General features: G+C 45.2%; 1 protein-coding gene across 4 annotated transcripts in view; it reads left to right on the top strand.

Annotated features, from left to right (window-relative positions):
* MCC (MCC regulator of Wnt signaling pathway) overlaps positions 1-26940 on the top strand; it is a 433554-nt gene that overhangs the window by 332558 nt on the left and 74056 nt on the right. For all 4 annotated transcript variants that reach the window (XM_086682183.1, XM_086682115.1, XM_086682242.1 and 1 more), the window contains 2 exons: positions 1335-1477; positions 10941-11083. In XM_086682183.1, coding sequence (XP_086538309.1) covers positions 1335-1477; positions 10941-11083 — 286 coding nt within the window. The remainder of the gene's footprint in view (positions 1-1334; positions 1478-10940; positions 11084-26940) is intronic.

Below are 26940 nucleotides of genomic sequence, written 5' to 3' on the forward strand. Positions count from 1 at the left end.
AAGCTGGCAAGTACATATGGCTCTTGGCATTAGGAAAACCTTGCTGAAATGAAATTAAAATTCCTCTGCTGGACAGGAAATTAATCAGCGCTGAACGCAGTAGACAGGGACAGAAGCTAGATTCCTTATTCCATCATTGATGAGTGTTTTATTGTTATGCAAATGAGATCAAATGCTCGGTGACTGGTAGGGCGTTGAGGAGGGGTTAGAGAAGTGAAAGAGATGAACAGGTTCCTTAGGATTTAAACTCTAGCTTCAAAAATGTTTTTATAGCATCTGCTGCCTCTTACACCATCAGATGCTGAGCAAGGGAAGCGCCTCAGTTTCTTCTGTCATTGTTTCTGCAAAGCAGCCTCCTTGACAGTGTGATATATTGCGATTCATTCATTCCATAACGCTACTAGATCACCCACAGTGAAGCAAGCCACATGCCAGGTGTTAGGGCTAAATTACAGAATCACCTAGTCTTTGCTTTGCCAGAGTTCATAGTCTGGTAGAAAAGGATATTGGAAAAAATTAAGTCTGCAGATAACTGGCCAGATAGAAATAATTGTCACACCACTTAGGACTATTTGGTTGAAAAGCAGCTGAAATGTACCCTAGCAAACATCAGCTAAAAGGGTACATAGAAACTGAACAGCCATAAAGGAATGTGGGACGACAGCTCAGGGGTATAAGTCTCAGGAACTAAGGGACAGTCTTTTCAGGACCCTCAGTCAAGTGAATCAACTCCACGCAATCTTAAGTCTATTCACTAAACATTCCCAAAAGAAGGTATCTGATGGATCCAGCTCAGACCACTTGCCCACTTCTTGGAGGGGGGTGGAAAGCAGGAGACTTGGATAATGCCACAGAGATTGTGAGCAATGGCAGAGGGACTTTCCCTCTTTTTTTTTTTTTTTTTTAATTTTTTTATTTATTTTTGGGACAGAGAGAGACAGAGCATGAACGGGGGAGGGGCAGAGAGAGAGGGAGACACAGAATCGGAAACAGGCTCCAGGCTCTGAGCCATCAGCCCAGAGCCCGACGCGGGGCTCGAACTCACGGACCGCGAGATCGTGACCTGGCTGAAGTCGGACGCTTAACCGACTGCACCACCCAGGCGCCCCGGGACTTTCCCTCTTAAAGACAGAATGAATGCTACAAAGGCAAAGGGTATGATAAAAGTTAGCTGGTGTTGTGGCTTCTGGGATTCCGGCCAATGAGCGGGCATATGTTTATTTGGAGTGTGCTCAATGTTGAGGCTGTGGTGGCTTGAAACCATAAAACTTGGAATCATTCACCCATAGGTGCGTCAACTCATTGGCCCTTCTGTCTTGTTCTCTTGATCCCAGTGTGAACAGTCCCACCTCATGAGAGAACATGAGGACGTCCAGGAGCGAACAACGCTTCGGTACGAGGAACGCATCACGGAACTCCACAGCATCATTGCTGAGCTCAATAAGAAGATAGACCGTTTGCAAGGCACCACCATCAGGTAGTGGGCTCCTAGTGCAGCTTTCTCTCTGCCCTTCTGGGCTCTGACGTGGCTCCTGGGGTTGAAATCATCCTAATGAAATATAATGATGTTTTATTTGCAACCAAGATTTTTGCTGTTGATAACTACTTTCTTTTTACATTGATAGTCGTGCACTTTCCCCTCCACTGTTCTGTTCTCATCTTGATCATCAGGATAGTCCTGGAAGGTAGCCAGGGTGGGAGTTATACTCCTCAGGTACTGATAAGAGTGTGGAGCCAGAAGTTGGTGAAATGCTTTATTAACCAGTTCTGGATGGAGCCCCTCTGTCTCCCTACCAACACCCCTACCACTGCTTGAATCTAGGTGGTCTTCTCTAGATGGGCAAACTATGTGCCTCCCTTGGGGATTTTGAGAGCTCTGTGAATGTGGCTTATAACTAAATAGTACATATGCTTCTAGGTAATCTAATATTTTGAGCTCACCTAGAGTTGATCTACCAACGTTGATGTGGCCTTATAAAAACTCCTAATGTGGGGGGCAAGATTTGATACATCATTTTACCTAGCAAAAAGGCGAGAGCTTAAAAATATTAAGTTGATGACTTTGAAGTTAAATTTAGCAGAGGGTAGAAGCAGAGTTAGAACCCGCAGTCTCCCTGCTTTTACTTAATAGTCTTTCCATGAAAGTGACTTTTGGTGGTCCTGCCTTCCTTATCAATCAGTTTAGCCCCAAAGTCTCCTGCACGCAGCACAATTTTAATTGGCGTGTGTCTGCCCTGCTTTCCAGAGGAGGGGTTTACTTTGAGTGACTTAGCCAAGGATGAGAGCTTTTTATCATGCTGCTTGTGCTCAGGGAACAGCCCTGAGGAAAGCAAACAGTTGGCATCTACCTTTCTGGAGAAAAGAGCTTTGTTCACTGACTGTACAAGCCACAATTATGGCCATTTAGAGGCAACTACTTTAAACTGTCCCTCTAGAAGTCCTAGTGGGTTAGAAGAAACTTTGGGTGCATTTTGTTCCAACTCTGAGAGTTACAGGAATGACAGGGCTACTTGGTGAGAGTACTGACGGCCTCTGATTTCTGGGCAAAATCATGGAAAACTTGACACTGAACTGGACCCACACGATAAATTCCATATTCCAATGTAGAACCTCAAATCTTTTAAATTGTATCCTGGTCTTCGGAGTGATTGTAGGTTAGAAACGCATGAGCAGAGAAGAATTTTCAGACCAAAGAAATGATTAGAGCCGACTTATAGGAGGCTGGCAGAGTACATTGGTAAATTTGTAATTTCCATTAAAACATGTTGCACTTTTAAACCCTTGAGAAGGTGAGGGAAAATGGGCTCAGTGAGTTGTGAAAAAAAGCATCACACATCACCTGGAAAACTCAATTTCAGGATGTTTAAATTGAATATAATGGCCAAATGGCTTCATGTTAAAATACAGTGAGCTTCTTGACCATAAACATTTATTGGTGCCTTTTATTTAAAGGGAGATTGCATCTGTGCAGATGTCACATTAAATTCTGCCAGTTTTCATTATGTAAATGAGCTATCCCCCGCCTTTCGGGGGTCTCCCTGCAGACTGTGGGCCAGTAAGACAAGGCTCTTCCTGTCCTCTGACTTCCATGGCTAAGGCTTGTCTCCTGCTCCCAGCACTGCCAGAAATGGGTTTGCCCTCATGTGCTGAGATGCTGTGCTAGACCAAGTTGGGCAGGGGTGGGAGTGGTAAGGAGGCACATACCTACAAGGAACTCCAGATGCCCTAGCATATCCAGGGTCTAGAGAATTGATTGTCATACTAGTCAGGTACAATACTAGTACCTTCCAGACTTTCTTGTCCCTTTAGTTGGGCCTGAGTTAGAAATTTATTGGAGGGACGCCTGGGTGGCTCAGTCGGTTAAGCATCCGACTTTGGCTCAGGTCATGATCTCACGGTTCGTGAGTTCGAGTCCCGTGTCAGGCTCTCTGCTCAGAGCCTGGAACCTGCTTTGGATTCTGTGTCTCCTCTGTCTCTGCCCCTCCCCCACTCATGCTCTGTCTCTCTCTGTCTCTCAAAAATAAATAAATGTTAAAAAAAATTTAAAAATGTATTGGAAATGCTGAAAAATAATATGGGAATAGTTTATGTAAGCTATGATATATCTGTACATAAGCTATCCATAAGCTAAATTGCTTAAGTAAGAAAAATGATAATCTCATAGTTTTAAACTTTTGTGTCAGGTCGCAGTCAGAACTGGGACCTTCTGTGACTATCCTACAAGACACTCTCCCATCTCCTATAGCCACAGGGCTAATGTAGCCAAGAATCAGACACTGCAGGTGGCTGAATTCCAGTGTAAGTTGAATTCACGGCCACATCAGATCTTTTAGGTAAAGATTAAGCATTGATAGGAAAAGATGAAATGGTGAGAATTTGAATGGAAACATTGGGGTAGATTTCAATGAATCACAATTCCTAGAGCCTACAAACTCCACTGAGTTTCCCCTTCTGCAGAAACACTTCTCCTCCTTGTCTGATAAAGCTTGGAGACTCTACAGCAATCTGATCCCAGGTAGAGGGTGCCAGGTGTATACACTCAGGTCCCCCAGGAATAAAGATTTATAATTATTTCACTAGGTAAAGAATTCTAACCAACTAAGATGCTGGCCAAACACAAAGGAAATAGGGATTTCCTAGTGGAAGAAGGAAGTTAGAAACATCAACTGTAGCCTCATGGTCAGTTGCAAAAAAGATGCAAGGCTGTGCATATTTTCTTGCTTGTTTATGCATGTATCCAATTTCCTTTTTTTACCTTCTTATTCTCTCCTATTACATCGGGTGAGCTGGTATTGGTGATGAAACTTGTCTGATGGTTAGGTTAGATGGTATCTAGGTGGATTTGCCCCTGAACTAGAAGAGAAGTGGTTACCTGACAATGGATACAATAACTGCTGGGACTTTGGGTCTCCCATTTTGGTGAGAAGGTGACTTCATTTACATTTGAATGAGAGATAGTTAGAGAAGGTTGGAGTCATTGCTGTTGCAATTGGAAATGTCAGTTTGGAAATTTCAACCATGTGTGTGGTTGTCAAGTAGCCACGGAATGTGGCCTGTGACATGTTATCTAGCACCTGGTACCATTCCCACTCCTCCTCTCTACTCTCCCGGGAATCAAAGAGGCTGGACACTTGGGACTACTTCCCAGATTGCCTTAATAGCTGTGATCTGGATACAGTTTGGGTTCTGTCTGCCAGTGAGGTGCCTTCACGTGGATTTGGAAAAGGAGGTGGGAGCCATTATTACTCAGGCCAAGATGGCAGCAGCTGACATATAAGCTTTGGTGGGCATGAGGTCCTGCACTGACTGGCCAGAGCCTGGGGCTGTGGGCAGGTGTAAAGGCAGAGGTAGTTACCTGACTTTTGGGGGGGTCCACAACTGTGATGGCAAATGTGACAGCTCCTGGTGGCCTCCACCCACACTTTTCTGGTTCTTCTAACTGTTATGCAAGCATGGAACTGCCTAAATTAAATGTCTTCTACTTGAAACATCCACTGTAGTTTATGTTCCTAACTGAACCCTGCCTAATGCATCCTAAATCCCATCTCCTAGGAATAAACACTGAACATTTTGTATATATGGCCTTCTAAAAAATTTTATTCATGAATATTTTAAATAAATTGGATCATAGCACACACAATGTTTTGTAATCTATGCTTTTTCACTTAACTGTATGTTATGAATGGCTGTTTTAAATGCTCATCTGACTTGGAGAGGTTATATAATGGGATGGGGAAAATGGAAAAATACATCAGTAGCTCACTTTGGAATGGAGGGGTGGGTGGGTTCTAAGCAAATTAAACATGAACTCTTGTTTCCTGAGGAGATCATTTTCTTTGCCCAAAAGCTACTCTCATAACATCACCCTTTCACTGCCGGCTCTCATGATCAGTCATGTTTTCCGCTTCCGTTTCCTGTTGCTTGTTAGCCCACGGCTGTCTGGCTTCTGAGTGCAACAGTTTGCTGAAGTTTCTTTTGCTAGGGACTGAATTATGTCTCCAAATTCATATGTTGAAGCCCTGCCCCCTCAATGTTATAGCATTTGGAGTTGGGGTCTTGGGGAGATAATTCTGTTTAGTTGAGGTCAGGAGGATGGGGACCATATGGTGCTTGTAGTGAGTGCCCTTATAAGAAGAGACACCAGAGGGCTTGCTCACAGGTACACTCTCTCCCTGCCGTGTAAGGACACAGTGACAAGGCAGCCATCTGTAAGCCAGGAAGAAAGCCCTTACCAGAAACTGACCCTGTGGGCACCTTGATTTTGTTTGGACTTCAAACCAAAGTCTAGAACTAAGAGAAAATAAGGTCCTATTGTTTAAGCTAGTCCACAGTATTTTATACGGTAGCCTAGGCTACGATACTTCTTTGAAAACTACCAGTGACTTCTTAACTGAAAACTCCAGTGACCTTTTCTTGTTTCTGGTCCTTTTCTGCAGCCTGTGCCCCTAAATCTTCTCTCCTTCCTGGTGTGTTCTTCTTGAACTCCTAGGACCTAGATCATTTCTTCTGTCCCTAAGATTGACCCTCAGCCTTGGCTCTTACCCTGGGTGCTCTCTCCCCACCTAAAAAGCTGACCCCGCCTATCTGTGTTACCTCCCTCCCACTTCACTCTTCTGCCTCTTTGTCTGCAAAATGCTCTTCATTTGCCAACAGAGATAATATCCAAAGTCTCCATCTACTCTAACATAATCTAGCCCCTAAAATCTCATGCCTGCTCCATGAGCCTGACCTTTCCATTTGCCCAATTATTCACCGAAAGATTCATAGATGAAACTGATCTTGCTTTGTGCTAGATGGAAAAATAGGGAGAGATGGAATTGCAGGAAGAATCAGGGCTCATCACTGATTTCCTGCTTTAGATCTTTTAAAAGAGCTGAAAGGGATACATTTCCTCCTTGTATCTAAAAAAATCTTTGTTCTTTAAAAGAATGATGGCATTTCAAGGCAAGTCTGCCTTTACTTATAAGGAAGAATGTAGTTCAGCAAAACCCCCACTGGGTCAGGTAGGCTGGGGTAGCTGGACATAGTTGACTGACAGGTGTCAAGGCAGGCAGATGTCCATCCACGTCTTATTCACAAATCAATCCAGTGACAAGGCATGAATGTGCATGCCAAAATAAAAGGGCATGGGGATTGCTAATGAAATAATATTTATATCAAATACTACTAATTCCATAGTACTTCAGCTTAAGGTCTGGAAAGCAGGATAAGAATTACACTTTCATTGACTGTTCCCTTTTCTGAAAAGGGATCATTTCATCCCTAGCCAATAATGAGAAGGAATCTTTAAAAATCATCGTCAACAACAACAAAATCTTTTCCATGGGTCACCATGTTTGATTGTTGTTTCACTGGTCCTAAATTTAGGAGTGACACTGTACTGCTCACTAGTTGTAGAATCTTGGGTAAACTGCTTAAGCCTCTTGAAGCTTCAACTGCCTTGTTCATAAAATAAAGGTATTGATCCCAGCTTTGATGAGCCCTAAGATCTCTGCCAGTCTGGGACTTTTCTGCCACTGCTTAGTTACACAGGTGGTGGGGACAATCTAATGCCTGCCTCCTTGGGAGCGTTTTTCTTTTGTTTTGTCGTTTAAGCTAGTAGCAAGCACTAATCATTGCTACTCTAAGAGCAATTTGGAAGCACTTCACAAATGCTTCTAAGTTAATGAAATGAAACAAGGTACATTTAGAATTCTGTGAGATGATTCTTGATGTTCCAAAGAGAGACACCTGAGAACTTTGTAATTCCATAATTGCGAAACTACCACAATAGTGTCTAATTATCAACAGTTATCAGTTTATCAAAGCTTCTGGGGTTTTTTTGTTTGTTTTTGGCTTTGGGGTTTTTTTTTTTTTGGCTTAAAATGGTCACTTCTTGGATCTTTTCATGTTTTCTTCCTTTTCACCAGCGTCACTGGCAGCTGGTGTTCTTTGGGGAGGTTCTCTTCCTCCCCCCACCCCCCCCCCAAAATAAGTTATCGTTTGCCAAGAGCGACTGTATACATAACAGAAAGAAGCAAACAATGAAGTCACTTTGAGGCACTGATGCTGTGTTGTTAACTAGACCTTTACCAGCCAGGAGACTCCTGTCGCACCGAGCAGCCTTGAAAACACACCTCATATTCTTGCTTTTGTAAAACTGCTGGCACCGGTGGGATGTTTCTGATTTCTCGCTCTATTGCTCTGGGTGAACCGTGCTCCCGAATAACACAGTAGAGAGAAGACCTCAAGCATGAGTGTTCTACATATTCTGCAATCACAGATTGACTATCAGCTTACAAAAGGCCCTGAGCGAGGGGCGCCTGGGTGGCGCAGTCGGTTAAGCGCCCGACTTCAGCCAGGTCACGATCTCGCGGTCCGTGAGTTCGAGCCCCGCGTCAGGCTCTGGGCTGATGGCTCAGGGCCTGGAGCCTGTTTCCGATTCTGTGTCTCCCTCTCTCTCTGACCCTCCCCCGTTCATGCTCTGTCTCTCTGTCCCAAAAATAAATAAACGTTGAAAAAAAAAAAAAAAAAAAGGCCCTGAGCGAATTGGCTTTTGTTCTTTCTCAGTCCCAGAGTCCAGCCTCTTTTCAAGAATGATCCCAGTCATGATGTTCAGGAGATGATAAGAATAAGCAGCTCTATGAATTCTTTAACCAAAGTCAGTGGGAGAAATAGCAAGGTTGCACCAACTTTAATATTTAGATTCTGTGTAACCATTTTTATACCTCATTCTTCGTGGTACAAAACCTGGCCTGATCTCACAAGGTTGCTTTCTGCCTCTAATTGCTATTTACTTTGTTTGCACATGCTGGTTTGTACTATAGTGCTCAACACGATTACCATAAGGAGGAATCTTACCCAGAGATTTTGTGTGCTCAGCTCAGCCCCTCCCTTTGGGGTCGAGAACCTAGACCTTCCATACTTCCCTCCTGCTTCTTCTGTTTCCATATGACAGCTCAGCAGCACACACTTCTTTCCGAGTTCCTGGACTTCACTCATTTTCTTTTTATTTCTACCATCTAACCCTCATGATTTGCCTCCTTCAGTACAGCAAGTTCTACTTCTGATCAAAATTGCCCACTCAACATGCAGCCTGAGTTTCCCTCCAGCCTCATGTTGCTATCCTGCACCCCATGTGGTCTCAGCTGTACTGGTCACTTGTTCCTCTCCGTTCCCATCGTCATTCACATTCAAAACAAAACGGTGAGGATGGAAAACCCGTAGGTGTCTGTGAAGAAAGCCAGGAGTCTTCCCTGGTCACTACTCACCTGCAGTGCCAGACGCCCCTCCTGTGCCCACACACAGCATCCTTCTTAGGTTAGAATTTGTTGTGAACACATTTGACTCCCGGAAGACAGCATCCATCTGGTCTTTGCTTTCCTGTCCTTATTTTGGTGCTCAGATACATTGACCAAGGATCCTTGCTTTACATTTCATGACCCTGAAAGTCTTCTGCCTAAGATGAAATTTCTAGTATGGTGTGATTCTCCTTCAGAGTGTGCTCTGACCTCGGTAAGGAATGGCCCCTGCAATCAACAGCCTCCTTTTCCTACCCCTTCCCTCTTCACTGCTGTATAAAGTTCATCCTAATAATCCCTAGAAGTAATTCCTTACAAAGCAGGAGATTTGGCAGCCACTGTATGTTTTAGAACCTGCCAAGCCAGAAGTGTTTAAGGTGGCTATTAATGATTTTGCAAATGCCATTTATACCAGAGATACAGCAGCATTTATCTGGCTTTCTTGGCTGTAAAAGAGTCTCAGCCAAGCTGAAGCTGATTACATTGGCCATGCAACAAAGGTAATTTATTCATCACACACAAAACCTCCCGTTAACTAAAATCAGATTTCTAAGTGCTGATTGAAAGGAGAACTGATATATCAGGACACAATTACCCTCTGGACCAAAAAGGCTACTCTTAAGGTACTTTTTAATTGTTTTCATTCCTAAACCTAATTATTGTTAGCTTTGCAGGTGGCTAATAATTAACTTATTCATAGAACATTAACCTATATTTTTTGCCTTCACTACTCCCGTTCTAATTCATATTTTGCATGTCTGGGGGCTTAATATCTATTCAAAGTCTCCCCAGATTTCAGGATGGCTTTTATTAAAAACACCTTATAAAGCAGGGGCTCAGCTGAATTCCTTCCCTGTGAGGATACTGATTTCTGAAGTGAACTAAGAACTCTGGAGAGTTCTTCACATTCTTTAATTTATAGATGTGTCTCCCCAGCTTAAAATGGCAGTTGCCTCTTCTGCAAATTCCAGTGGTCACCCATCACCATCTTGGTCCACCCCAAACCCAAGACTGTAAGATTTTCTGCCCTCCTGCTGTCAACTACTTTAAGTGAATGCCAAGCCAAGGGGACTTCTCTTCTTGGCTTTCTTCATAGACACCTATGGGCTTTCCACCCCCATAGTAAATCCCCTGACAGTTTTCTCTTCTGGCTCTTCTGGCTTTCTCTTCTTTTCTCTTCTGGCTCTTCTCATCTACTTGCAAAGTAGATGCTTCAGAGGGAGTTAATGTTGTGCTCTCCATGTCTGTGTCCGTTGTGTGTGTAGTGATGGTGGTGACGTGAGGAAGAGGCATGCATGTGCTTTGAAAGACTTGGTACAATTTTAAGTTTCCTTCGCTTGCTCATAGCTAATTCAGGAACCAAAGACTGAGGGACTGTGAAGGGCTGAGAAGGGGTGGGTGTGTGTGTGTATGGCAGCATTTAAATGTTGTCTTCCTGTTACAAGTGCTAACTGGTGGAAACAGACTACTGAGAGGGGTGCACTCACTCACTGTGTCCATTTTTCTCCTCTCCCCACCTTTTCCCATCCCCTAATGCCACTGACTTACTTTGGGGAAAGTAAGCGTGGTATTTATTAGACATACCTCTCAAAGCATCCAGTTTGATCTGCACAGGTGAGGTACTGGTTTTCTGGTAGCTCCAGCCCCAACACCTTTTTACATCCCCTTCCAAGGAGAAAGCCCACCAGTGGGACGCTCCAGCTGATGGGATGTGACATTCCTGTGCACCAGACTCCTGCTTATTTTGCCCACTGTAGCCTCCATACTCAGACTAACACTGCTTCGGATCTTGGGTTCTTTTGTACCTCAGAATTTGAGGAGGTGAAGAAATCTAATTTCTTCAGGAAATCTTTAAAGGAAAAAAGTTTCTAGTGGGCTGTTAGATGAATCTTGTTCAGTGTGTGTGTGTGTGTGTGTGTGTGTGTGTGTGTGTGTGTGTGTGTGGACACAGAAGCAACCTTTCAGTTTCACATACTGACTGTGGATGTGACTAACCATTTATCTGGCCTGAAAAGAGTCCTAGCTAGTTCATATGGCTGAGGGGATAGGGTGGGGAAGATCTGTTTCTCTCTGAATTTCTTTCCTTCCCTTTAAAGGCATGTTCTCTAGGAATTTGTCTTCTATCTCTGTCACTGGTAGCTGACTCTCCTTTTTTCTCAGGGAGGAAGATGAGTACTCAGAACTGCGATCAGAACTCAGCCAGAGTCAGCACGAGGTCAACGAAGACTCTCGAAGCATGGACCAAGACCAGACCTCTGTCTCCATCCCTGAAAACCAGTCCACCATGGTCACCGCTGACATGGGTGAGTCTGCCTGCCATTGCATGAAACCAGAGTTTGGTTTCTGGATTGTAATGGGAATTTTAGAAATATGAGGCAGCCGGAATTAAAATTTAATTAGTCAAGGAGTTTGGTGAGTAGATGAAGGCATGTCCATTTGAAGGTCCCTTATATGCTCCTTTATTGGAACTGAAGAGCTGAATTAGCTTTCTGCCCTGATATTTGTGATTCAAACATATGCCACCTCTATTTGAAAAATCTGGAAGTAAGGAAAAGGCTATTGTAGTGTTCCAAGTTCGAGTAAAATCTGAACCATGATGGCAGGGATGGGAAGGATGGAATGGGTGGCAACACATTATAGTGGAAGAACCAATCGTTTTTAGCAACTGTTGGGTAAGAAGGAATCTGAAATAACTCCAACATGTTGATCCTAAGTGACTAAGGACATGCTCATATTTCTTAGTCAGGAAGTTTGGTTGAGAAATGAGTTGGGAAATAGATACGTTATGTTTGAGGTTGTAGAGAAATGCCCATCTGGGAATACCTGGTATTTTAAACTGCAGGTCGTGACCTGATAGTGGATCTTGAGATTATATGAAAAATACTTTTAAAGTGAAATCATATAGGAAAAAAATAGAATGACAACGCTGCTTCATGAGACTTATTTGTTGAGTGTGTGTGTGTATGTATGTAGTAAGTTGCCAAACGAAACATTTCAGCTGTGGGCTGTAGTCAACCCACAAAATGTTGCAAAACCACTGGTCTGCTTGGAGATGCTTAACTGGATCTTTGGAGAGATTGGGGTTGAGGATAAAGTCTTTGAAGTTACGAGGTAAGGTGATCTCTGTGGTCCAAAGCGTGTGGGGTCAGAAGGAGGAGGAGCACCAACCATATCTTAGGAAATGGTCACATATAGGGGGGAGGTGGAGGAAAAAGGAGAAGGAGGTGTAAATATAGTGTAACTTTCTTGGAACCTAAAATTTCACTGGGGAGAGACTTTAATAGTACACATTTATATTCATTATAAAATTTAGGAACACAGTACCATGAGAGTTTATCAAAGGAATTTGATTCAGTTTAAGATTCTAGAATAGCTTCCTCTAGGAAGTGACATTTGAGCTGAGAGCTGGAGGGTAAGTAGAAATTAACCAAGTAAATGAAGAGATGCATTCAGGGGAGGGTGGGGGAAGTGGATGCATTCAAGGAGATGAAAAAAGCTCATCATGTATGGAGGGCCCAGAGGTGTGAGACGGAGGCTGGAGAGATAGGTAGGGGCCATAGCATGCAAGATATGATAGACCATGTGAGGAAGGTTGACCTATATTCAAGGATGCACAAGAAACCACTGAAAGGTTTTAGTAGTGGGGGAAGGGGGTGAGATGATCAGATTTGCATTTTGAATCAATCGTTCTGTTGTAAGAGAATTGGTGGATCAAGAATGAATGGGGCCTGGGTGGCTCAGTGGGTTAAGCATCTGACTTCAGCTCAGGTCATGATCTCACGGGCTGTCAGTGCAGAGCCTGCTTTGTATCCTCTGTCCCCGCCGCCCCCCACCCTTCCCCCACATGCGCTTGCATAACTGTGTGCTCTCACTCTCTCACTCTTTCACTGAAAAATAAACATTAAAAAAAAACAAAAAGTGGGGCGCCTGGGTGGCTCAGTTGGTTGGGAAACCAACTTTGGCTCAGGTCATGATCTCACAGTTTGTGAGTTCGAGCCCCACGTCGGGCTCTGTGCTGACAGCTCAGAGCCTAGAGCCTGCTTCGGATTCTATGTCTCCCCCTCTGTCTTCCACCTCCCCTGCTCACACTCTGTCTCTCTGTCTCTTAATAATAAATAAACGTTAAAAAAACAAAAAGTATGAATGGGGGAGGCCAGCTAGGAAACCATTGCTAATGTCTCAATGGGCACAATTATCTCTAGGATCAGGGTCGTGGTAGTTGAGATCCAGAAAGGCATAAAACTGGCAAGATCTGCTGAAGGAATAGAAACAGAGGGTGAAAGGAGAAAGTGTGTGTATGGAGATGTTCTCTAAGTGTCTGGATTGTACAATGGATGGATGATGCTGCCAGTCGCCAGCACGGGAGCACAGGAAAAAGAGCCAGGTGGTTTTGCTTCGAGTTTTGTTTGGTTTTCTTTTACTTGAGGGGATGGGAGTGTAGGGTGGAGGTCATATGTTTTGTGTGGGCATAAGTCTGAGGTGTCTGTCTCGAAGTCCGTGGGTGTAGATGCTTCAGAAGGCAGCAGGTATACATAAGAAGCCAAGAGGAGAGGTCTAGGCTGAAGGAAAGCAGTTAGGAGACACTGGGTTATTGCAGATCGTTGCTGAAGCAGTGGGAGGCCATGCATAGAGCGAGGAGTACAGGGAACAGGAGCCTGGGCTTTGGGGGCCACCAGCTGAAGAGAAGACTCTATAGAGCTCCTGGCAGGGACATGCCTCTCATCATTTTAGTCTCAGTTTAAATGCATCTCCTCTGAAAGCATCTCGTGAGCACCAGTCTGTGCACGTTCCTGAGTTGACTCTTCGCTGCCCCACTTGTTCCTTCTATTGAATTGAAATTTAAAAAAAAAAAAGTTTTTTTTATGTTTGTTCATTTTTGAGAGAGAGAGAAACAGAGCGTGAGCAGGGGAGGGGCAGAGAGAGAGAGGGAGACACAGAATCTGAAGCAGGCTCCAGGCTCTGAGCTGTCAGCGCAGAGCCTGATGTGGGGCTTGAACTCCTAGACGGTGAGATGATGAGCTGAGCCGAAGTCAGACGCTTAGCCGATCGAACCACCCAGGTGCCCTTCGAATTGAAATTTTAAATGATATATTTCTAGTTCTTTGCTTCACTGACTCTCCCACTAAACTCCACTGGGCAGAAGTATATTTATTCTACTAATAGAGTTCCAGAGCCCACCACCAGGCCTGGTACACGGTGTGTGTCCAGAGATACTTGCTGGAATGAACAAGTAAAGCAGTCGGTGAGTCCATCAAGCAGTCGGCCAGCCAAAGGTGTAGGAAAGAAACGAGGAGAGCCATGTTTAGGAAGCCAGCGGGGCAGAGAGAACTCAAAAAGGAAGGAAGAGGTCAGCAGGATGGATTGCTCCTAATGCCAGCAAAGTCACTGAGAGCTGTAAACTGAAACCGATGTGACCTCAACAGAAAAGGAGTGAGGAGTGGAGACACCTTCTAGGTCCTCAAGCTCTTGGCTTCAGGCTGAAACTGCCTCTCTAAACTCACCTGAACCCATATCCCAGTCCTTAAGTTAGAACACACACAATCTCCTGGGACCATCCCAGCTGTGGGCTCAAGTCCCACATGCTGCTCTATCAGCATCGGGGTCTCAAACCTTTGTGGTCCCAGGCTTCTGGACTCCGTCTTCCAGCCTTGGGAGTGGGACAGGTGCTGACGGCCAAGATGTTCCCATTCAAGCAAAGAGATGTGCCTATACTGATCCCTCCATTCATGTCTCTGAAGGTGTTTTATGAAATTAAATCAGTGCCCAATACTCCAACAATGTTGCTTAAGCAAAGTGGGGGAGTGGGGGGATAAACCTGCCTGAGTGGACCAGGGCATCTTTCTGGTGGGGCTTCTCGGGGCTCCTGATGGAGCATTCAATAGCTCAGGCTGTCTGCCCAGGAACCAGTATCTGCCTGTCTGCGCTATGAGCTGGCTTCGTTTTTCCAAATCATTAATCTCAAATCCTTTCTTTTCATCCTTTTCCTCATTACAAATATATGTTTGTTATAGCCAGGGATCGTACTTTTGCTGATGGGACTGAGCTCCTGGTGGAAAGGACCCTGTCGATGCAATGCCTGTATGTGTTCTCTGCCCACACAGGCGGCCCTTATTCATCTGTTGAATAACTCACTGGGTGCTGTGCAAGGGGGATATGAGTCACAGGATCTGCCCTCAGATCTCTGTACTCTCACACTTTGTTCTCTCATACCCAGAGTAACATCCCGATTCCTGACCATTGACAATAGGCCCCCACAGAGCTGAGCATCTCCTGCCTCAGGCGGCCCCCTCCCTAACCATCCCTCGTTTTCCCCCAGCTGTGGCCACACTGGCCTCCTTGCTGCCCCTCACGCCTGACCAGCTCATCTTGTCTCCCTGCTCCTTCTGCCTGGAGTGCTCCTTCCCAGAGCCAACCCTCGGCTTCCTGTGCATGGCTGCTGGCCAGCCCCAGTCAGAGGGCCCTGGTGGAGCACTGTGGCCTTCCCTCACCCTCACTGCCAGGTGCTGTCCTCCTTTTCTGCTTTCATTTCTCCTCACAGCACTTAGTGCTTCCTGGTGACACAATGTATGTGCATTTATTTCACTGTGCATTACCAGTGGTTACCAGTCCCTCACACTGGAATCTAGAATGCAGGCACCACGAGGGCAGGGACTTCCGCTGTCCTGTGTGCCAGTATATAACAGTGCCCACACAGAGGAGGCCCCCAGTACTAAGCGTCAGGGAATGCCATCTTGGAGCTCACGGCTCTCCAGAGGATGCACGCAAGGAAACAGGGAATGACCAGCACTGAGGTAAGGGCCACAAGAGGAGGTTGACAGGGGCTCCTAGCAACACCCTTGGGCAAGAGCATCGGAAAATACATCCCAGAGGTCACATCTAGCAGAACTCGGGGGACAGGCGGGAACGATGCAGGTAAATAGCAGGAGGCAGGGGGAGAGCCTAGGAGGCAGAGGGCTGGCACCCGCCGGGTCCCTGAGGAGGGCAGGCACAGGGACATCAAGGAGGAGGAGCGCATCAGGGCTTCTGCAGAGTGCCGCCCCTGTGTGCGTTCATCGGAACTGGACGGCTGCCTCTTCTTAATCCTTTGCCATTTTCCAATTAAATGGCTTCAATAGGGGAAAAAGCTTCCATATATAAACACCGTTATAGGAAATCATTAAAAAGCAGCCATTTCATTATGGTTGCTATATTTGCAAACCTGCATTAGCAACCCAGAGGTTTTCTTGAGCCAGATTTTATAGGCAGAATTTGCTGCAGTATATTCACCAGTCTTCATTCAAGATAGCAGGAGTTAAGTCCAATCTGCTCCCTTCATCAGAAGCACTTTTCTTGTTTTCAGACCCCACCCATCAGAGCCAGGCTGCCCAGTCAGTGAGCTGGCTCCTAGGTGGTGTCCTTGGGCCCTGAAGGAGTAAACCAGCAATTTAGAAAGTGCTTCGACACACCTAACCAGTCCTATGAAGGAGACAGATCCCAGCAGTGTCACACGGCATCTTAAAATAAATTGCTTTACCTCTGTTCAAACCTGGTCACACAGTTGTTTGGAAAATAAAAGTAATTAAGTAGACAAAGACAAGGTAGGAATTACGGCTTGGGAATTTTATTCCCTCAATTTGGCAAAGAGCTCTAGTTAGGGAGAGGCTGGCTAGAACAGATAACGTGTTTTGCTCACTCTGTGTCGAGCATTTACATGCATCTTCATGTTTAATCTTCAGCCTTGAAAGGAGGCCCTGTAAATCTCCTCATCTGTAAAATTGGGCTAACAGAGTTCAGAGGGGGTGAGTCATTTGTCCAAGGCCACACAGCTAAGCAGTTGTTACTGTTGTTGGCGCCCGTGTTTCTGTAGATGGCTTTGCTCTTACGTGCCTCTGCCTAAATCGTGAAACGTGCCTACGGTTAGTGTGTTCCACTTAACTGCGATCATTTGAGGTCTCTAGTGCTGATGGGGGAATTTAGGGAGCAGCTGTGTGATCACAGCACCTGGCTTCGTAGCAGAGTATTTGTTGTTAATCGAGATTTTGCAGACCTCCATCTTAGAAACAACACTTTTAGGCCAAACGATTCTGGCTCTTGCCATAGAGCAGAACACAGATGTGTGTGCATGTTCGTGCGTGTGTGGCACACTCTCCAGCAGGCTGCTCTCCCAGCTCTGCTAATGGAACAGCAGAGCTCATCTCGAGCAATTGTTTGTAAAACAAAATCCTTGATCCAGTGGACCTTTGCACAGCCTGCGTTGGGTTCTGCTCCTTATTTTGAGATCTCTTCTGTTTTAGGTGAGAAATTCTTCTTTTCTGGGATCTAGCAATGCCCAACTATTCCACCCTTAGGGATGAAAGGAAGCATATGATACCTTGTTTGCTGGTGGGATCATTTAGATAGAGATTTCCTCCTTATGCATAGTTTTTGGAGGACAACCAAGGAAGAATTTACACATGAAACCTGGCTCTTTGGCACAGCTGTGACTATGAAATATGTTTAACGTTAAAGCCAGATTTTCCCGGCTTAATGGCCGACGAGGCTTAATGGCTTCAGGAAAAATGTTCCAAAGTGTCAAGCAGCCACTCCCAGTGAGGAGAAAGGGGGGTCGGGGCAGGGAAAGGCAGCCCTGCCTCCTCCAAAAACGATTTCTGTAGGGTTGGAGAGAAGTGTTGACAAAGGCAAGGGAGCCTGTCCGGAGAAAATTTGCATGTTATTAGGAATGAGGGTGACTAGAATGGATCCTGCAGCAAAAAATGTTTGACAGTCAAATCATTTATAACCTGATTATGGAACTTTGAGGAACCAGGCCACAGGTTGGAAAGGTTAGATGGGACTGAAAATAGCATCTTGAGTAGTTGATGGAATAGGCCAAGCCTTTTGTTGCCTTTTTGTTTTTCCTTCTCCTCACTGTAACTGGGCAGCTACATTTCCCCTAAGCCGTGCACAGTGTTGGTCATCCCTGAGAACCAAGCCTAGAGGAGACTTTGAAGTTCTGAACATTGACTCACTGGAGGACTCTTTGAGGTGGCTGTGTGCTTTCTCCATGGGATCTGAGCCTGGTCAAATAAGACCTGTCTGCGAATGTCAACAGGGCAGAGTGACTGAGGAGTGCATCGGAAATCATTCGGGAACTTTCCTTACAGTAATCAAGCTTGAAAGCAGGCAGGGTCACTGCTCTACTTCAGTTTATGTGACTTGAGTACAATTTGAGGGAAATGTTTCAAATAGTTTTTTAGTCCCCGAAAAGACACTTTTCGAAAAGACTCCACCACATTCATTCGAAGTGAGTTTCCATAAATGTTGGGATTCAGGAACTCCTTTTATAATATAAGTTGTTTCAATTTTTTAAATGGGCTGTGTCTCTTCAGGTGAAATTGTTTTTTTGATTGTTGGAAACGCATGACATGTTTTTCTTTAAAACCAGCATTATAAGGGAGTGTTCGCTTCCAAGACCAGCCTGTGAAAGCCTGCTTTAATCTGTAATGGGAATAAAGTACGGGACCCTCATCTGTGTTACTATAACCCGGACCAGCACTGTGGCCATTGTTCCTGGGAGAAAGGATTGTGTCAACCATATTTGGATGTCAGAGGCACATCTCCTCCCTTCTCCTGGAAGCTTTGGAAATTTTCCCATCCCTACCACAGTGAGAGCCCCGGGGTCTGGGACTGGTACTGACAGCCTGCTCCGCACTGCCACTCTTGGCTCTCGAGGCTTGAGACGGGCCTGTCTGAAAAAGGCCCTTGAGCTGAAATGGAAGATCCAGGCACTGAGGAAGGACCATTTGGACCAGAGGTTAGTTAGTGAGCTTGGGAAGAGAGTGATCAGAGGTGATGGTGCAGAGAAACAAAGCGTGTTAAAACTGCAAAGTGACATTAGCAAAAATGAAAACAAATTCAGGCTGGTACGTTTGGGCTGAAATAGAAGTCCTGAAAGTACAGGGGCGCTTGGGTGGCTCGGTAGGTTGGGCATCCAACTTTGACTCAGGTCATGATCTCACGGTTCATGGGTTTGAGCCTCGTGTTGGGCTCTGTGCTGACAGCTCGGAGCCTGGAGCCTGCTTTTGTATCTCCCTCTCTCTGCTCCTCCTCTGCTCATGCTCTGTCTCTGTCTCTCTCTCAAAAATAAATAAACATAAAAAAAAAAAAAATCCTGAAAGTATAACTTGGTTTCTTTTGGGAAAAGAAACACATCCCTTCCAGCGAAGTTAGGACCCAGCCGGCATGGTAGCTGGTGGCTCCCAGCCTGACTCATGTCTGTGGTCTTGGGGGATAATTTGGGTGTGGCAGTGACACTTTCCAGAAAGCATTCTGGTTCTCGTAGCTGCACAGAGAAATCGAACATCACAGGGGTCCCTACATTAAATCTAGACTCAGTGTGTCCATGCTCTGTCGTACCTTCTGGCCTTGAATGCTCAAGTATTTATTTCCCCCTCAACTTTTTATTTTGAAAAACTTCAAACTTACATAAACAGTAAAATGAACCCCTATAAACCCATTGCCTGTATTCACTAGCTGTTAATGTTATGCGATTTTTGTTATTTGATTTTTGCGCACATGCATGAATTTTTTTTCTGAGCCCTTTGAAAGTAAGTTGCAGACATCATGCAACTCACTTCATGCCTCACCCTAAATATATCAGCACAAACCTCTTAAGAACGGGGAACTTCTCTTTTTTAACCATAGCACTTTTATCATACCCGAGAATTTTAACCCAGATGGAACGATATATATAGTCCATATTCAAATTTTCCCAAATGTACCATTAATGTCTTTTGTTGCTTTTGTTTAATCCAGGATCCAGTCAAGGCTCACACATGATATTTAGTTACCATGTCTCTTTATGCTCCTTTAATCTAAAACAGGTCCCCCACCTTTCTTGTCTTTCATGACATTGACCTTTTTGAAGAGGCCAGGTTAGTAGCGTCTTAGTAGAGTCCCTCAATCTAGATGGTCTGATTGGTTTTTTCAGTGTTAGATTTGAGGTTAGCAGTTTTTGCAAGAATATACATGGGTGATGATGTGCCTTCACTACTACTGTGTTGCCACAGGAAGTTCATGATAATCAGTTTGTCCGTTAATGGCAATCTTGAGGTGCTTTTAAGCTATCACAGCACTGTTCTTCTGAGTCTTCCTGTCTTCAGGAGACACAGGCCCTGTGTACATTACACAGCGTGCAACCTTTATGGATACCGTCTTACTCCCTTCTTGCGGACCCTTCTGTTGTCTTCTGTTTCTTCCTTTTCTGTCTTGCTTTGTTCTGGTTTTGCTTATTCCTTGCTGCATGCTGTGTGAAGGGGACTGCTTACAAAGGAAAGCCACAGCCCTCCTGGTTTCAGCCTTAGAGCCACGACAGCAGCCGAACTGTTACATCCTTAGGAATTCACATTTGGCCTGTTAATGGAACGTCTAGGTCAGTGCTGAAAGAATCTGTAGCCCTTTGCTCCACTTGACTTGCCTTACAAGGCACAATGTATGCCCAGGCGAAACAGCAGTAGGGGGGACGTGTGCTGGCCCTTGGAAGGCCGTGGGAGTTATGATTATGCCCTGGGCTGCTGCACCACACAGGTAAGGCCTTTGGACTGTTCACAGCAGGCCTTCTGATGCTTCTCTCTCTGAGACTTGCTCAAATTCACTGTGCCTAGCATCTGTAACTTGAGTGGACACATCCACCTTAGGGATCCACCCGATTGAAAGCTTTCTGCCTTTTTAACAGGGTGTGGTATGCCACGTGATAGGTCTTAGATTTGATGATTCTTTACCAGTGAGCCGACTAACAGAAACTGGATACTTGTAAAAGTTGATTTACAAAAAAAAGTCTTTCATTTCTTTTACACGTTCAGCTCAGGTGGTCTTGTTCGAGCACTGCTCCGTGCCCGCTGTTGTGAGCATCTGGGAACACAAGGACTAATAAACAGTCATTGGTCCCCAGGGCTGGACCTAGTAGGGTCGATATGTCAGTTAATAAGTAATTACAGGGAATGCGATGCCTCCAAGAAAGAAGTAAATACAAGACTATAGGTGGGTAGGGGGTGGGCAAAATACATGAAGGGGGTGGGAGATATAGGCTTCCACTTTTGGAATGAAGGAGTCACAGGGATGAAAGGCACAGCACAGGGAATATAGTCAGTGGCATTATAATTGCGCTGTGTGGCTACACTTGTGAGCTACACTTGTAGCTACACTTGTGAGCACAGCATAGTGTATAGACTTGTCCAGTCGCCACGCTCTACACCTGAAACTAATGTAATGTTGCGTGTCAACTACACTACGATTTAAAAAAATTTTAAGGAATAATTTTTTTTTTAAGACCATGGGTAATCAGGGAAGGCTTTCTAGAAAAAGGGTATTTCGAGGCAAAGCCTGAAAAACAGCTGCTAGGAAGAAGAGAGGGAGAAGCGTCCAAACAAAGCCGGCAAATGACCGTTAACTCTGGAGCAGAAGCCCTAGGAGTGTGAGCTCTTGAAGCTGCAACCGTGTTTTGGAGCAGAGCCGTTTTGGTAAAGGTGCACAGCTCAGAATCGGGCGGACCAGGGGAAGTGTTTCTAATGTCTAATGTTTTATCAGGGTTAGGGCTTTTACAGGGGGTTCAAAAAAACAGAGAACAGGCAGCCTTTGACACCTGATGCAAAACGAACTAACTCTGGGATAGTTTCTTGTATGGAACTCTAGGGCTAGGCTTCATTGATCCTGAGGAAGAAAGAAGAAAACTACTGTGTGTGTTTAACCAAGCAAGAATGCTGGTCTGGGTTAGTTTTCATAGCCACGAACACCCTCTTACCCTCTTTCCCGATTCTCCCAGTACTTGGGTCTTCCCTCAGACAGCAACGTAAAAACCTAAGCCTCTGGGTTCTCATTGGAAGATGAACCTGAGCTCTCTTGTCTTCAGCTCCTCTCCGAAATCTAACTGGGAAAAGTTGTATCTAGAACTAACAGCAGAGGCAGGGCTGCAGACTGATGGATGGGGGAGGACGTGGCAGGTGGGGTTCAGTGTGCGGCTGTGAGGGAAGCAGAGGAGCACCGTGGCCATGCTGAGTCCAAAGCGGCCAGCTGCTGGCCACTCCACAGATGGTTGTCGTGTGAGGAGCCAGGCCCAGTATTGCCAGACCTGATTTTACAACAATAGCCATAAATTCTAATGACTTTCAAATGTTGACAATTAATTCAAAACTGTTTTCAAAAAAACCAAAAGGGCTGTGCCAGATACCAACCCCTTCTTGTCCAAACACAACACATCCTGGACTGCAGGTGGCTAGTTGCCTCCTCTGGCCAAAGGGAGATGCTCATTCCATTTATTCATCTGTGTCCTCTGTTTCATCTTTCCAGCAAATTAAACAACTAAAAGGCACAAAGCCAAGACTGTGTGAACTTACGCCTTCCCAGAATTCCCTCCACATTGTACTTTAATGGCCCACGGCTTAATTTTAATTGAAGGTTAGTGTAAGAAATCATGAAATTCATCTGTGTTTAAAAGTGTGTCTGAGGAGACTGGCAGTCACATCGCTTTATAGCACATGTGAAGTCCCTTATACCTAAATTCTTTTAGCATTTGTTTTTAAGAACACATTGTCTCTCTTGTGAAACTGGCATGCTTCCTCCTTTCTGACAGGACATGTTTCATTTTTGCTCTGGCTGCCAGGAAGCTCAGGGCTAAGTGGAATTGTCCGCCCCAGCAGTTGTGTGAGTCTCCATTTGCATCCTCAGCCTTTCCCTGGTTCCGATTATTGTCCTTCCCCCTTACATGTGGTGTTTGCTATGTGCTACTTGAGATTCTTCTTTGGAAAGATAAAAATAACCTCCATTAACTCCATTAACAGAATGTGTATTCAGTATGAAGGGCCTTTCCTCTTTGTCCTCTAGACAAGGGACCAAGCCATCACCTTGTGACATAAGGCACAGCACAGCCTGAGGTACTATAGCGAGTCTGCCTCAGTGTGGTCCTCATGCTGCCGTCCCATGACCAGCGTGCAGTTCAGTGGCAATAAGTACATTCAGAGTTGTGCAACCCTCACCACCACCCACTTCCGGGACTTTGTCATCCTCTCAAACTGAAAGTGTGTATTGCCCCATTCCCCCCAGTCCCTGGTCACCTCTGTGCTTCTTTCTGCCTCTACTCTAGGTACCTCTTATAAGAGGAGTCCTCCACTTGCCCTTTCCTAACTGGCTTACTTCACTTACTATAATGTTCTCGAGGTTCATCCGTGTTGTAGCATGTGTCCAAGTTTCCTTCCTCTCCAAGGCCGAATGACATTCTGTTTTGTATAGGCCACATTTCGTTGACCTGTTCGTTGGTCAGCGAACTTGCATTGCGTCCACCTTTGACTGTTGTGAATAAGGTTGCTATGAACATGGGCAGACAAGTATCTGTTTGAGCCCTATGTTCAATTCTTTTGAAACTGGATTGAGACATGGGATTGCTGGATGATAGGCTAGTTCTAGTTTTAACTTTTGAGGAACTGCCGTACTGTTCTTCACAGCGGTTGCGTCCTTTTACATTCCCACCAGTGGAGCACAAGGATTCTAATTTTGTCTCCACATCCTCGCCAACACGTGATTTTCTCCGGTGGTTGTTTTAAATAGTGGCCAACCTGATGGGTGTGAGGTGATACCTTGTTGTGGCTTTGATTTGTAAATGAGGCACCTTTTGTTCAGTCTGGAATATTTGGTCCCTGTCTTATCCTGCTCCTCTGGTCCCTTAACAAGCAGTCCCTTCATCTCGCTCACCTTTTGTAGAGACTCTCAGTGGCAGGAGCCAGATGATGCAGGGCACTGTAGGCCAGGAGAAGGGATGGAGAGTTTATTCCAAGTCAGTATCTAGAGGAATATACCACAGACTCAGAAAGATTACTCCACCCTGTATGGAACAGCCCCAGTGCTCAGGTGAATGGTAGTGAGTGACTCGTGCTATGGGGCGGCACTCAGCTATGGGGGGTGGGGGGGTGGAGAATATCTGCTTCTGCCCGCCTAGCCACCTTGTCCTCCTAAACCGAACAATAGCAAGAGACAGCCAAGTGTCCCCTGATTCGTGTAAAGCCACGGTGCAGAGCTCTGCGGATAATAGGCAGGAGTGTGTGGCGTTCATCTTCCAACCTGTGCATTACACATTTGGCTTCCTAAGACCAGAGAAAGCATTTATAGCTCTCTTTGGTTTGAAGAGAAGACGCTCATCTGCTTTCAGTCTGTATGTTAATATACATCCCCTCTCCTGACTCTCCATCCTGTACTAGCACCATGTTCCCTATGGTCACTTTCCCCACGATGCTGGTAGACAGCTGAGAGAAGGGACCGTGGCATTTTCTCGTACATCTGTGAGCCTCTCAGGGTTGAGGAGAGTCTCCTATTCATTTTTGTATCCTGTTTCTAGCTTGAGGCGGGGCTCAGCAACTGTTTGGTTAAGCAATAAGAAAGACGCACTGGCCAGATTTATATACCCTCCTCCTGTTCCCTATGACCCAATATCATTGGCATACAGCCTGGTTCCACCTCTCAGGTCCTGCCATGAGAGACCATCAGCAGACGTGTGATACATTGCAACCACTGTACTAAGTGCAGCTGTGCTAGAGAAATCCGTATGGAATGGCTGAATAGCGGCGTCTTTATTCCTCATCCTACTTTTAAGCACTTAATAATACAAATCATGCAGGGGCTCCTGGGTGGCTCAGTTAGTTTAGCATCTGACTTTGGCTCAGGTCATGATCTTGTGGCTCTTGAGTTCAAGCCCCGCATTGGGCTCTGTGCTTACGGCCCAGAGCCTGGAGCCTGCTTCAGATTCTGTCTCTCTCCCTCTCTGCCCATTCCTACTCATGCTCTGTCTCTGTCTGTGTCTCTGTCTCTCTCTCTCTCAAGAATAAGTAAACATTTAGGGGCGCCTGGGTGGCTCAGTCGGTTAAGCATCCAACTTTGGCTCAGGTCATGATCTTGCGGTCTGTGAGTTCGAGCCCCGTGTCAGGCTCTGTGCTGACAGCTCAGCGCCTGGAGCCTGCTTCAGATTCTGTGTCTCCCTCTCTCTCTCTGCCCCTCCCCTATTCATGCTCTGTCTCTCTCTGTCTCAAAAATAAATAAACGTGAAAAAAAATTAAAAAAAAAATAAGTAAACATTTTAAAAAGTTAAAAAAAAATAATACAAGTCACTCGGGAGTGTCTGTTACTCCATCACAGTGGAGCAGGAACCCTGCACCTCGAGGTAAAAGATGATTTGGAGAAACTTCTCTGCTTATTACTTAGAATGAAGTGTGCTCCAGAGACAGTTCTATTGGCATGCTCCGGACCTCCTGGCCTTGAGTTGGTGGTAGGCGCCTGTACTCCATCTCCAGAGAGCCTTCTACAGTGAGGAGTGCCTCTCAGTTGTCAGCAGCTCAGGGCATGGTCTGTGATGAGGACAAAAAGAGTAAGGTTGATAGAAAACATGATGCTACTGGCAGCCTGTGTTTGTAGTCTGTCTGTCTCTTAAATATATGATGTGAGGTTCATATTTGCCCACTTAAAACTAATTCTTGATCGCCTACACTATTCTTGTTGAAGAATAGTGATCTATTCTTGTTGATCTATTCTTGTTCTTCCACACTGGTGAGGAAGATCAAAGTTTCTTCTTTTCACATTTCAGCAGAGATAAGATAAGAAACACCTAAGTCAGATCAGATAGTGGTAATTGGCATGAAGGAGATAGGATAATAGGGTAGGGACTGAGCTGGGAGAGGAGCTGGAACCCCAGGCTTTAGGTAGGGAAGAGGCTTGATGAGGAGGTGGCATTTGAACTAAGAACTGAGTAAGTGGAGACCTGGGTAGAAATCTGTCTTGGCAGAGGAAACAGCAGAGGAAAAGGAAGTCCTGGAGCAGACAGGAGATTGGCATGCTCCAGGGATGGAGAGAAGGTCAGGAGTATGAATGGAGTGAGGGGGAAGGGAAGTTGGGCAGATGAGGCAAGGACAGCGTCAGCGGTTCTCACGCTGGCTGCACGTGAGTGTGATCTGAAGAACTTTAAAAATGTTCCCAGTACCCAAGCCCCACCTCCAGAGACTGTGATTTAATTGGTCTGGGGTGGGGCCTGGACATTGGTAATTTATAAAAGCTCTCCAGAAAATTCCATGGTGCCGCCTGGGTTGAGAACATCATCAGTCCTGATGATGCAGAGTCTCACAGACTCTGGTGAGGAGTTTGGACTTTCGTTGAATGACAGCAGGAAGCCATTAAGTGGTCTGGGCTAGGGGAATAACAGCTGACTTATGTCCTTAAGAGGCTCACTTTGGCTGCAGTGTGGGGAGCGGAGGTTGGAGGTTGTTCAGGTGGTTCCATGGAGAAATGATGGTAGTTTGAACTGTGTTGATATCTGTGGAGATGGTAAGAAGAACTCACTTTGGGGATAAACTTTGGCGGTTGCACTCACAAGATGGATTGGGTTCTGGACATGAAGCAAAAAGAAATGAAGCTTGCCTGAGAGTTAACCTGAGTAACTGAGTGGATGGTGATGCCCTTCCAGAGATGGGCAGGAACGGGTGGGAGAGGAGGGTGAATAATTGGGTCCATTGGTTGGTGTGAAAGCCTCAGGCTGTCTTCTCTCTAGATTGAGGTAACTTGGAGATCCGGGCAGTCAAATAAGGTTGGCCAAAATATTCTGATAAAGCCCACTGAGTGTTTTGAAGTCTTCCAAAGGTAAACACCAAAAACAATGGACTGTTGCAGTGCATGTACTGAGGAAGGGGGTGGAGGATGGAGAAGAGAAACTGTAGACGTTGAGCTCCTTTCATGCAGGAGGAATGTACCCTGAGAGGCTGCTTAGAGCTAACACCTGTCTTGCAATAAGAAAAGAATCCAAAGTAACAGGTTATTTGGGTTTGGCTTTAAGGGGATTTTTTTTTCCCCAACAAAATTATCTTATAAAATATTTGTAGTTCACATTAAATTATAATTAATTTTTCTTCCCAAACCAGGCCCTAGGTGTCCAGCAATTAAAAGTAACCCATATTTTTAAGTCCGAATCAAATTATTGGAATTGTTTACAAGACCTTGACATGGAGAACAAAATGAACTTTATTAGAACAGTTTACTTTTCCCCTGATGGAAAAGGGGGTTAAATTGCAATGGTAGAACACGTTCAGTGGTCTTATCAGAAAAAAAAATCCTGATTATAAGCTCATTGAAGGCAAGGACTGTCTCTTAACAGTTTTTATTTTTTTAAATGCTTGGT

Source organism: Puma concolor, chromosome A1, assembly GCF_028749965.1.
Source record: "Puma concolor isolate L17-30 chromosome A1, mPumCon1.1.hap2, whole genome shotgun sequence".
Lineage (NCBI taxonomy): Eukaryota > Metazoa > Chordata > Mammalia > Carnivora > Felidae > Puma > Puma concolor.